Genomic DNA, 13,224 nt, shown 5'->3' on the forward strand with positions numbered 1-13,224 from the left:
TCCGTTCGTGCGTGGTCCCTCGCGCGACAAGGCCAGAGCACGTCCGAAGATGCGACCATGGCGACACGCCAGCGCCGCGTGAATTCACCGGAAACGTACGACAGCATGTTCTACTTCTACTGCTCCGTCCACATCGGCGGTGTCCGGCGAGGTACCGGGCTGTGTCAGGTGCAGTTACATTGCTTCGTAGGTTAAAGTACTGCTAGACCACACTCAGGTAGATTCAGAGAAACAATACCCACTTCTATTCCCTTCTCGTGCGCCCCTCCTCCCCTCCTATAATATCTCCCTCCGCGAGTACGCTACGCTCCCGCTACTCCGTTATCTCCCTGTACACCGCTCCACCACTTGCTCGAGCTGCTGCTGGCCCGGCCGGCCACCCTCGGGCGGGGATGGCAGACGTGGCAGCGTTCAGTCCCTCGCCGCCGGCACCGTCTCCGCTCGCGGCCGCCGACGTCGCTGCCGACGCGCTCCTCGCGCCTTGGCCGCTGTCCCCGTGGCCGGCGCCCCTCCGGCGCGGCGGCGACGACGGCGGGTCCAACCCGCTCTTCGCGATACTGCCGCTTTCGGCGCTGGCGATAGGGCTGGTGCTGCTCGTGGCCGTGGCGCTCATCCTGGTGCTGACCCGCCGGGCGAAGCTCAGGCTGGTGGCCGCCGGGGACAGCGTGGACGGCGACAAACCCGGCGCGCCGGCGTCCAGCTGCGGCAGCAGCGTCCGCGGCTACCAAAATGGCAGGTGCTACGCCGCCACAGGTAAGCCGTAAGCGCGCGCTCGCTCGCTTAACCAATGCAGCAGTACTCCGTCCACCGTGGTGTGGCCTCGAGGAACGTTGGTGCTGACGGATTGGTTTGGCTTGGGACTTTTGACGGTGTGGCACAGGGTGCATATACGGCGGGCGGCTGGGCCCTCTGGGGCTGGCGGTGGTGCAGCCGCGGAGCCGGGGCGCGCAGGTGTTCACGTACCGGGAGCTGGAGCGCGCCACGGACGGGTTCGGCGAGGGCAACGTGCTGGGCCGGGGCGCGTACGGCGTGGTCTTCCGCGGCCGCCTCGGCGACGGCACCCCGGCCGCCATCAAGCGCCTGCAGCTCGACCCCCGGCGCCAGGGCGAGCGCGAGTTCCGCGTCGAGGTACATAATCAGCAACGCACCTTAGTACGTAGAATTAATTAATTTGTTCAAGCCGCACATGCATATCCACATCGATCGGCTCACGTCTCGCCGATGTCCATGTGCGAGCTGCGTACGCCCGCCGCCTTCGCTTCGCGTACCAACCTTGGTCTAGTTTCTACCCGCAACTGAGCCAGCAGCGGCAGCAGGGAGAGGGAGTGGTACGTGGTTGTTGGTGCTGTTTGTTGTTGCGGAGCGCCTGGGACTGGGACGGATCATGCACGGGCCTCTCCGGGCCGGGGAGGTTTTAGAGCACACGTACGTTACCTGGGAAGGCATAGGCAGGCATCCAAGTACGCATTCTGGTTGGGTCATTCCGTGGCCACGGGCGGGCGGGCGGGCGGGCGTTGGTGACAGACTGCTGGTGTTGTCTTTAGTTAGGGGAGTGAGAGAGACGCATCACCACCTGCAGCATCAGCAGAATGAGCAGCGGGTGTGTTGCGGGGTCAGCAAGGCGAAACGGAGGCAGAATAGCAGTGCCGGTGCCTACCTCCTACGTTTGTTTGGCGGATCATGCGCAACTTGCCGCGCCACGGGTGAAAAGGGCAGGGTCCCTTGCCTGGCTTCCCGATCGAGCTGGAGGGTCACGCCGTGCCCTACCGCCCTTGCCATCCGGGCAGGGGAGGTCAGTGCCCTTGTAGTACGTGACTCTGCTAGCAATCCGCGGTCTTATCGTCCTGGCTCGCTGAATCATCTCAGACAAGTGTCGCGAGCCTAGCCTAGGCTCACATCACAGGCTAATCAAGTTAGTTAGTTAACTTCTGAAAAATTCAGCCTGGGACCTTCTCTTGTAGCCTTGTCTCATCGGCCAAAACCATATTTTGGACTGGACTGCCATATTCAGTTTCCTGTGGGCAGATTGGACGCTCCTATCGCAGATCACTGCGCCGTGTAGAATTGACTATGCCGTATTTTAACATCACGTGTAGAATTGGATGGTATGTTGTCGCGATAGCTCTTGTGGGTCTAGTTCGTTCCCGGGCAATGCATGTGCTGGTCTGCGGCAGGTTGACTTGAAGGTCCCGGATCCACGCCATTCAAGATGAAGAACCTGACACCTTCTGCCTCGGTCCATGCGTTTAATTGCCTAGCTAGCCGGGCCATCTTCTAGAGCAGCAGCAAAGTCCGGGGGCGCACGGTGGCTACTGCCTAGCTGTTGATACTATCTACGTACCTGCCGTTAGCAAATCATACTGTAAGTGGTGATGACTGGCACACCTGAGTGCCGCAATGTTTCTCTGCTTGCCCGATTTCATCCATGAATCGGAGACGAATGGCATCCACGTGTGTGTCTGTAGCCTGTAGGGGTCGACGCCCTTGCTTCTTTTGCACTCTTTCCATGTTTATACCCGCAAAATAGGTATCTTAATTAAGCCTGTTCAAGGCATTAACTTTAGTTTTCCGGATTTGATGTAACCCCATCAATAATGATCAGGGTGTTGATCGATCCATGCAATCAATCATTTGGTTACGGTTTATTGCAGGTGGACCTGCTGAGCCGGATGCACTCGCCGCACCTGGTGGGCCTGCTGGGGTACTGCGCCGACCAGAGCCACCGGCTGCTGGTGTTCGAGTTCATGCCCAACGGCAGCCTCAAGGGCCACCTGCACCCCGCCGTCGTCCCCGCCGCCGGGGAGCAGCGGCCGGCGCTGGACTGGCAGACGCGGCTGGGCATCGCGCTGGACTGCGCCCGCGCGCTGGAGTTCCTGCACGAGCACACCTCCCCCGCCGTCATCCACCGCGACTTCAACTGCAGCAACGTCCTCCTCGACCACAACTACCGCGCCCGCGTCTCCGACTTCGGCACCGCCAAGGTCGGCTCCAACAAGGCCAACGGCCAGGTCGTCACGCGCGTCCTCGGCACCACCGGCTACCTCGCGCCAGAGTATGTAAACGAATTTGCCAGCTTCTGGTTAAGAAGATGAAGATCCATGGCTGATGGTGCTGTTGCTGGTTTGCGTTGCAGGTACGCGTCGACGGGGAAGCTGACGACCAAGTCGGACGTGTACAGCTACGGGGTGGTGCTCCTGGAGCTGCTGACGGGCCGGGTGCCGGTGGACACGCAGCGGCCGCCGGGACAGCACGTCCTGGTTTCATGGGTCAGTGCACAACTCACCACACTGTTCAGCAGCGTACCGTTCCTCATGTGGTTTGTCTTAGCCACCTAGGATCCGTACCATCGGCGGCAACCATGTGGCCACCGAGATAGATGTTCGACACGCAGCATAAATGCAGGGGGGGATTACATAATAGTAGTGGCAGTAGCGAGATTAGGACCAACGACAACACAAACATACGTGGCGCTCTGTGGACTCTGTTCGCTTGCTTTCAACGGAAGCAGGGGACACGAGCATAATAGAACACCCCTTTTGTGTAAGCAGCTGGGGCGCCCTGAAACATCACGAAATCTGCATGCCATTATATCGTCGGTCTTACTAAGGGGGTGTTCGGAGTCCCCCCGCTCCGGACTCGCTCCGCGGAGCTGACGGAGCTACAGGCTAAAATAACGGAGTTGGAAGGTAGGTGCTCCGCAGATCCCGTAATTCTGCAGAGCCGGCGGAGAGCCAAACAGGCCCTAAGTCTCAGTCGACTGAGACTTCGTTATATCTGGTTCTCATCGTGTGGAAATTAATGGTAAATGACTCCTGTACGTGCGTTGTGATGACAGGCTCTTCCACGGCTGACGAACCGCGAGAGGCTCGTGCAGATGGTCGACCCGGCCCTGAAAGGCCAGTTCCCCGTCAAGGATCTCATCCAGGTGGGTGACCAGCGCCCCCCCTCCGTGCATGATCGATCGGTTTCCGCCATGGATGTGCAGCTCTGAGCTTCTTTTTCTTTATCGTGGACGCGTGCATGCAGGTGGCGGCGATCGCGGCGATGTGCATACAGACCAAGGCGGAGTACCGGCCGCTGATGACGGACGTGGTGCAGTCGCTCATCCCCATCGTGAAGAAGAGCCCCTCCATGTCCTGCTCCTCCACGCCGGCGAGGCCCCTGCAGCACGTCGTCTACATGAGCCCAGCCGCTGCCAGCAACACGTCCTAGGCCACCACACGATCGTCCGACGACGGGCTGGATTTCTCAGAGCTGCGCTTACCGTGCACTGCGCTGCGCTGCATGTCAGTAAGGCTGACGCGTCTCAACTGAAGATATCAGATTTTTTTTACATGGGTTTGCCCGAGCTAGTCCTCATGCTGTATAGAGCACCACAAGTCCTTCACTTCTTCAAGACATGCTGCAATGCACTGCAAGCTATCGTTGCAGGTGCGCTACATGCGTAGTGATTATATGTGTTTGGTCCACAATACATCGTTGTTCTTTGTATAAAATGCAGGAGTACCACATTAAATAAAAAATGGTAACTAATTATTAGTTTCCTTTTTGGGAGCTCTCAGCTGAGTGTTGTTTGATGGAGTATAAAATTCATGCACCACATTAAGTTTTTTTTTAGTACTGTAGTACCACATTGCACGGTTCTTATGTCTTCTAGACCTTCTCTCTTTGGGTGTGGCTAGCTCTCAGTCGACTGAAATTTAACCAAATCTTAGTTAAGTGATATAACATGCTAGAGAGAAAAGGAAAACTGAAAAAGATTACATGAATCTCAATGTAAGATCTCACGGTTATAGCATCGACTAAGATTTTCTCAGTGGACTGAAACTTAGCAAGAATGTTTACTAATCGGTGAGAGTATTATTGAATACAAAATTCAGCGAGGGTGAATTGATGGACAAGACAACCGGTATGCACCACAAATGCATGATTGTTTCCGGCTATGGTTGAAGTAAGCGGTTTTCTTTTGTGTCTTGAGTGCATAAATAGTACTCCATCAGTAAAGAAATATAAAAACATTTAGATCGCTAGCAGCAGTAGCAGCAACACAGACCAGCTGCTGGCAGCTAGCAACACGTTGAAGATCACGACACGTACGTACGAGGACGGGCAGGATTTTTAAGCTGGCTGCGCTGCACTGCACCTGCACGGCACTAGGGCTGCCGCGTCTGAACTGAATATATCAAGATTCTTTCTATGGGTTTGCCCGAGCCATAGTCCTCACTCTTTAAAAATAATAATAACCCCTGACCTATGAATGCATCAATTTTATTAAGCGTAAAGATGTTCAACAAAGTACCAGGTCTAAAATCCACTCACAAAAGGAGTCCAACAAAATAAATAAAAGATACCACAACCGGCAGAAAAATAGAGCAGGCCACGATGTTTAAACACCTAGCTTATTAGTAGATCGTCATTGAAACCGGTTGAAGATAGCCCGTGCTACCATCTTCGACCGGTTGCACCCAGTAACCAAAAGTCCTCTGAAGTCAGCATGATGAGTATCAACCAGGTACGGATCCAAGCTGTGTCTCTGTAAATAACCTGCAGAAAGTTGATAAAAAAATTCTGGTTAAAGATCATATCATTTCTGCAGTTTTATATAGCCCACAACATCACACATATCCCTATCTGAATACGTCCGGCTAAGTTTGATTCAACTTCATTTAGCCACGTCACAAATAACGTGTCAATACTAAGTGGAGGGTTAACATTAAAGGTTATATGCAAAGTACGCCAGAGGAGTTTGGCTAAGGGACAGTTGAGAAAGAGGTGTTTGATAGTCTCATCGTGATCACAAAAACAACATCAAGTACTGCCTACCCATCTACGCTTTACCAAATTATCCTTAGCTAAGATCACTCTCTTGTGGACAAACCACATAAAGATTTTAATTCGAAGCGGAAATTTAATTTTCCAGATATGAAGTGATCTCGGAATAGGCCCAGAGTCGATAAGGTCCAAATACATAGATTTCACCGAGAAACTACCGTTCGTAGTTAATTCCAAAGAAAAACATCTGGATGGTCGGTAAGTTGAACATCCATCAACCTATGGACCAAGTGCAACCACGAGTGCCATCGTTCCCCAACCAGAGACCGTCTGAATTGGATATTAAGAGGGACCGATTGTAATACTATAGCAATGTAAGCCTCCTTTCATTGTACAAAATTATATAAAGTGGGGTACTTTATAGCCAAGGACGTCTCCCCTAACCACACATCTTCCCAGAATCTAGTTGTATTACTGTTATCTACAGTAAACTTCACCCTGCGAAAGAAGGTTTCTTTCGTCCTCATCAGTCCCTTCCAGAACGGTGAGTCAGTGGGTCTAGCGGTAACCTGTGCCAAAGTTTTTGTTTGTAGGTACTTGTTACGCAAAATTTGTACCCACGTACCTTCCGTCTCAATAGACAACCTGTAAAGCCATTCGCTAAGAAGGCATTTTTTCTTGACTTCAAGGTTTTCTATCCGTAACCCACCTTGGTCTTTGGGTATGCAAATTATATCGCATTTGGCCAATCTGTATTTCGTCTTGCCCTCATCACACTGCCAGAAGAATCAAGATAGGTAAAAATATAATCTTTTTCGTACCCCTACAAGAACGTCAAAGAACGATAGAAGGAACATCGACATGCTAGTCAAAACTGAGTTTATCAACATGAGCCGACCCCCATAAGATATAGGCTTGCCCTTCCAGCAACTTAGCCTTTCTACAAACCTATCTTCAATACACTTGCACTCCTAATTCGATAATTTGCGACGGTGAATGGGAATTCCCAGGTAACTAAACGGTAAGGAACCCATCTCACAACCGAACAATTGTCTATAAGATTCTTATTCCTCTTTGGCTCTCCCAAAACATAACAGTTCACTCTCATTAAAGTTGATCTTGAGTCCCGACAAGTGTTCGAAAAGACAAAGCACAAGCTTCATATTTCTAACTTTTGCAAGATCATGTTCCATGAAAATAATTGTATCGTCCGCATATTGTAGGATACACATGTCCCCATCCACGAAATGTGGAACTAGTCCACCTACTTGGCCATTCTCTGTGGCCCGACCGATAAGGACTGCCAACATATCAGCTACCATGTTGAACAGAACGGGAGACATAGGATTTTCCCATCTTAAGCCCTTATAAGTCTGGAAATAATGACATATATCATCATTCACCTCAATCCCAATGTTACCTTTTTGAATAAAAAAATCCACATGTTTCCTCTAGGTTTCATTGAATCCCTTCATACGTAAGGCCTGTTGGAGGAAGGGTCATTTGACCTTATCATATGCTTTCTCAGAATCCACTTTGAAAATAACCACGTCGAGTTTCTTCGAATGTATTTCGTGAAGAGTTTCATGGAGGACCATGATACGTCTCCAACGTATCTATATTTTTTATTGTTCCATGCTATTATATTATCTGTTTTGGATGTTTAATGGGCTTTAATATGCTATTTTCTATTATTTTTGGGACCAACCTATTAACCGAGGGCCCAGTGCCAGTTTCTATTTTTTTCCTATTTTAGAGTTTTGCAGAAAAGGAATACCAAACGGAGTCCAAACAGAATGAAACCTTCGCGATGATCTTTCTTGGACCGAAAGCAAACCAGAAGACTTGGAGTTAAAGTCAGAGGCGTCCACGAGCCAGGAGGGTGCGCCCAGGGGGTAGGCACGCCCCCACCCTCGTGGGCCCCTCGTAGCTCTACCGACGTACTTCTTTCGCCTATATATACTCTTATACCCTAAAAACATCAGGGGGAGCCATGAAACCACTTTTTCACCGCTGCAACCTTCTGTACCGGTGAGATCTCATCTTGGGGCCTTTTTCGGTGATCTACCGGAGGGGGAATCGACCACGGAGGGCTTCTACATCAACACCATTGCCTCTCCGATGAAGCGTGAGCAGTTTACCACAGACATTCGGGTCCATAGTTATTAGCTAGATGGCTTCTTCTCTCTCTTTGATTCTCAATACAAAGTTCTCCTCGATGTTCTTGGAGATCTATTCGATGTAATACTCTTTTGCGGTGTGTTTGCCGAGATCCGATGAATTGTGGATTTATGAACAAGATTATCTATGAATATTATTTGGTTCTTCTCTGAATTCTTATATACATGATTTGATATCTTTGCAAGTCTCTTCGAATTATCGATTTAGTTTGCCCTACTAGATTGATCTTCCTTGCCATGGGAGAAGTGCTTAGCTTTGGGTTTAATCTTACGGTCTCCTTTTCCAGTGACAGTGACCGGAGATTACTAGCGATTCCTGCTTCATGCAGGCGAGTTGCAGCCTGCAATCCGAACTGAGGACGGGTTTTTGGAGTTAGCTCACCCTCGCGCGATATTGTTCTATGGAAGCGGGTGGGCTGCTTTTTAGAAGTTCGGCCCAACTGAAGCAAAATTCCTTCAGAGTGAGAGGTTTTCAACTCATGCAAAACTTCATGAAGAATTACACATCGACATGTTGTTTCGAATGTCCTTGAAAAGGCCTACACACATACCCTGCCACTCGATGTGTAGTGGGTTTGTTCAGTAGGGGCATCAAGGCACGTAATGTATTGTTGCCATCGAGGATAAAAAGATGGGATTTATATCATATTGCTTGAGTTTATCCCTCTACATCATGTCATATTGCTTAATGCATTACTCCATTCTTATTAACTTAATACTCTAGATGGATGCTGGATAGCGGTCGATGTGTGGAGTAATAGTAGTAGATGCAGAATCGTTTCGGTCTACTTGACACGGACGTGATGCCTATGTTCATGATCATTGCCTTAGATGTCTTCATAATTATGCGCTTTTCTATCAATTGCTCGGCAGTAATTTGTTCACCTACCGTAACACATGCTATCTCGAGAGAAGCCAATAGTGAAACCTATGGCCCCCGGGTCTCTTTTCCATTATATTGCATCTCTTTTCCATATTGTTGAATCTCGTTTACTATTTTGCAATCTTTACTTTCCAATCTATACATCAAAAATACCAAAAATATTTACTTTATTATCTCTATCAGATCTCACTTTTGCGAGTGACCGTAAAGGGATTGACAACCCCTTTATCGCGTTGGTTGCAATGTTCTTGATTGTTTGTGCAGGTATTCACTGACTTGTGCGTCGTCTCCTACTGGATTGATACCTTGGTTCCCAAAACTGAGGGAAATACTTACGCTACTTTGCTGCATCACCCTTTCCTCTTCAAGGGAAAAACCAATGCAAGCTCAAGAGGTAGCAAGAAGGATTTCGGGCGCCGTTGCCGGGGAGATCTACGCCAAGTCAAGCCATACCAAGTACCCATCATAAACTCTTCTCCCTTGCACTACATTATTTTCTATTCGCCTCTTGTTTTCCTCTCCCCCACTTCTAAAACGATTTTCAAAAACCTTTGCCTTTTCTTCGCCCCTCTTCTGTTCGTCTCTTTCCGCTTGCTTCTTGTGTGTTCGTGTGTTAGATTGTTTGTTTCACCCTCATGGCTAGTCCTCCTATCATTGTTTGTACTCCTGATAATGAAGTTCTCAATTTTAAACAAAGGGAGGGATAAAATCTAAAAGATGCTTGGTATAGGATTTGCAATGCTCAAAATAGATCTACTAGAAAGCAATCCACTTCCATTCTTCTTTGCAATTTTTATGTAGGCATTATTCCTTAGAATAGATATGTTCTTGACACCATTACTGGAGAGAATTTCTTGGGAAGCCATACTTTTGATTCTTATAATGCCATGATAGATTTGTTAGTCCCACCACCTCTTTTAGTCAATGGAACCATTTTAACCTTGGAACATGTGATGCATCTTAGGGAAAAGGAACCCATAGTTAATGAAAAGATAGATCAAGATTCTACTAGAATTGATAAACTCGAAGATATCATTACCAACTTGGGTTCTGCTTTTTCCGCCATTAAAAATACCTCTAATCCTACTCCTGCCAAAGTTGGCAAGTTTTTTTATGTTCCTAAGAATAAGGGTGAATCTTCTAGTAAGGTAAATGAAGATCTCAAATCAATAAGTGTTCACCCCAATTTTTTTGATATCATTAAGGAACCTTTTGCCACAAATTAATTTCTCGATTTCTCGCCTAGGAGTTTGATCATTAACAAAGCTAAAGAACCTCCTAAGAGTTATATGTGCTCAATTGAAGAATTGCATACCAAAGATGGCAATACCTAGATCTATTCGTGTTTTTATGCCTAGCGAGGGGCATTAAACGATAGCGCTTGTTGGGAGGCAGCCCAATTTTATTTTTGTTCTTTGCTTTTTGCTCCTGTTTAGTAATAAATAATTCATCTAGCTTCTAGTTGGATGTGGTTTTATGTTTTAATTAGTGTTTTTGCCAAATAGAACCTTTGGGAAGACTTGGGTGAAGTCTTTGCGATCTTGCTGTAAAAAACAGAAACTTTTGTGCTCACGAGAATAGCTGTCATTTTTTACAGAAGCGTGATTTTAGGTTGATTCTTTTTGAAGATGATTAATAGAAAAATTCCTCACGTCCAAAAATTTATTTCAGAATTTTTAGAGTTACAGAAGTATTCGAAAGTTACAGACTACTACAGACTGTTCTGTTTTTGACAGATTCTGTTTTTCGTGTGTTGTTTGCTTATTTTGATGAATATATGAGTAGTATCGGGTGGTATGAACCATAGAGAAGTTGGAATACATTAGATTTAACACCAATATAAATAAAGAATGAGTTCATTACAGTACCTTAAAGTGGTGGTTTATTTTCTTATACTAACGAAGCTCATGAGATTTTCTGTTGAAGTTTTGTGTTGTGAAGTTTTCAAGTTTTTGGGTAAAGGTTTGATGGATTTTGGAATAAGGAAAGGCAAGAGCCTAAGCTTGGGGATGCCCAAGGCACCCCAAGGTAAAATTAAAGGACAACCAAAAGCCTAAATAAATAGAAGTGTGCATGATGGGAGCATTTTGTGTGACGAAAATGAAGCATAGCCAAACTATATGATTTTGTAGGGATAAGCTTTCTTTGGCTATGTTATTTTGATAAGACATAAACTGCTTGGTTAGCATGCTCGAAGTATTACTATTTTTATGTCAATATTAAACTTTTATCTTGAATCTTATGGATCTGAATATTCTTGCCACAATAAAGAAAATTACATTGAGAATTATGCTATGTAGCATTCCACATCAAAAATCCTATTTTTATAGTTTACCTACTCGAGGATGAGTAGGAATTAAGCTTGGGGATGCTTGATACGTCTCCAACGTATCTATAATTTTTGATTGTTCCATGCTATTATATTATCTGTTTTGGTTGTTTAATGGGCTTTATTATACACTTTTATATTATTTTTGGGACTAACTATTAACCGGAGGCCCAGTCCAAATTGCTGTTTTTTTACCTATTTCAGTGTTCCGCACAAAAGGAATATCAAACGGAGGCATTATCATGTGAAGCATAATCCAATTGAAAATTAAAATCATGATGACAAGTTTCATGGTTATGTTTATTCTTTATGGCATACGTGTTATCACAATAATCATCATAAATAGGAGGCATGCTTTTACCATAATAAATTTGCTCATCAGAATTTGGGGGACAAAAAATATCATCTTCATCAAACATAGCATCCCCAAGCTTGTGGCTTTGCATATCATTAGCATCATGGGTATTCAAAGAATTCATACTAACAACATGGCAATCATGCTCATCATTCACATATTTCATGCCAAGCATTCTATGTAATTATTCTTCTAGTACTTGAGCACAATTTTCAGAATCCTTATTTTCACGGAAGATAATAAAAAGATGAAGCATATGAGGCACCCTCAATTCCATTTTTTTTGTAATTTTCTTTTATTGACTAAACTAGTGATAAAACAAGAAAAATATTCGATTGCAAGATCTAAAGATATACCTTCAGGCACTCACTTCCCCGGCAACGGCGCCAGAAAAGAGCTTGATGTCTACTACACAACCTTCTTCTTGTAGACGTTGTTGGGCCTCCAAGTGCAGAGGTTTGTAGGACAGTAGCAAATTTTCCTCAAGTGGATGACCTAAGGTTTATCAATCCGTGGGAGGCGTAGGATGAAGATGGTCTCTCTCAAGCAACCCTGCAACCAAATAACAAAGAGTTTCTTGTGTCCCCAACACACCCAATACAATGGTGGATTATATAGGTGCACTAGTTCGGCGAAGAGATGGTGATACAAGTGCAATATGGATGGTAGATATGAGTATTTGTAATCTGAAAATATAAAAACAGCAAGGTAACAAGTGGTAAAAGTGAGCGTAAACGATATTGCAATGCTAGGAAACAAGGCCTAGGGTTCATACTTTCACTAGTGCAAGTTCTCTCAACAATAATAACATAACTGAATCATATAACTATCCCTCAACATGCAACAAAGAGTCACTCCAAAGTCACTAATAGCGGAGAACAAACGAAGAGATTATGGTAGGGTACGAAACCACCTCAAAGTTATCCTTTCTGATCGATCTATTCAATAGTCCATAGTAAAATAACATGATACTATTCTTTCTGTTCGATCTATCATAGAGTTCGTACTAGAATAACACCTTAAGACACAAATCAACCAAAACCCTAATGTCACCTAGATACTCCAATGTCACCTCAAGTATCCGTGGGCATGATTATACGATATGCATCACACAATCTCAGATTCATCTATTCAACCAACACAAAGTACTTCAAAGAGTGCCCCAAAGTTTCTACCGGAGAGTCAAGATGAAAACGTGTGCCAACCCCTATGCATAAGGTCATTGAACCCGCAAGTTGATCACCAAAACATACATCAAGTAGATCACGTGAATATCCCATTGTCACCACATATAAGCACGGCAAGACATACATCAAGTGTTCTCAAATCCTTAAAGACTCAATCTGATAAGATAACTTCAAAGGGAAAACTCAATCCATTACAAGAGAGTAGAGGGGGAGAAACATCATAAGATCCAACTATAATAACAAATCTCGCGATACATCAAGATCGCGCCAAATCAAGAACACGATTGAGAGAGAGATCAAGCACATAGCTACTGGTACATACCCTCAGCCCCGAGGATGAACTACTCCCTCCTTGTCATGGAGAGCGCTGGGATGATGAAGATGGCCACCGGTGAGGGATCCCCCTCCGACAGGGTGCCGGAACAGGGTCCCGATTGGTTTTTGGTGGCTACAGAGGCTTGCGGAGGCAGAACTCCCGATCTATTGTGCTTCCCGGTGTTTTTAGGGTATATGGATAT

The 13,224-nt window shown here is 46.2% G+C and overlaps 1 protein-coding gene across 1 annotated transcript; it reads left to right on the top strand.

The window, feature by feature from the left end:
- Positions 1-330: 330 nt before the first annotated feature.
- Positions 331-4,357, top strand: LOC119342388 (probable serine/threonine-protein kinase PBL7). The gene is made up of 6 exons (XM_037614094.1): positions 331-753; positions 881-1,128; positions 2,652-3,052; positions 3,134-3,266; positions 3,836-3,925; positions 4,027-4,357. The coding sequence occupies exons 1-6, from the start codon at positions 393-395 to the stop codon at positions 4,210-4,212; spliced, it is 1,419 nt and encodes a 472-aa protein (XP_037469991.1). The 5' UTR covers positions 331-392; the 3' UTR covers positions 4,213-4,357.
- The last annotated feature ends 8,867 nt before the right edge of the window (positions 4,358-13,224 follow it).

Source organism: Triticum dicoccoides, chromosome 1B (genome assembly GCF_002162155.2).
Source record: "Triticum dicoccoides isolate Atlit2015 ecotype Zavitan chromosome 1B, WEW_v2.0, whole genome shotgun sequence".
Lineage (NCBI taxonomy): Eukaryota > Viridiplantae > Streptophyta > Magnoliopsida > Poales > Poaceae > Triticum > Triticum dicoccoides.

Bases quoted from the DNA above. Each gene is read 5' to 3' on its own strand.
- LOC119342388 (XM_037614094.1), top strand. From the start codon at position 393: ATGGCAGACGTGGCAGCGTTCAGTCCCTCGCCGCCGGCACCGTCTCCG. The intron at 1,129-2,651 runs GTACATAATCAG...GGTTTATTGCAG, and splicing joins AGCGCGAGTTCCGCGTCGAG to GTGGACCTGCTGAGCCGGAT. The intron at 3,926-4,026 runs GTGGGTGACCAG...GCGTGCATGCAG, and splicing joins CCGTCAAGGATCTCATCCAG to GTGGCGGCGATCGCGGCGAT.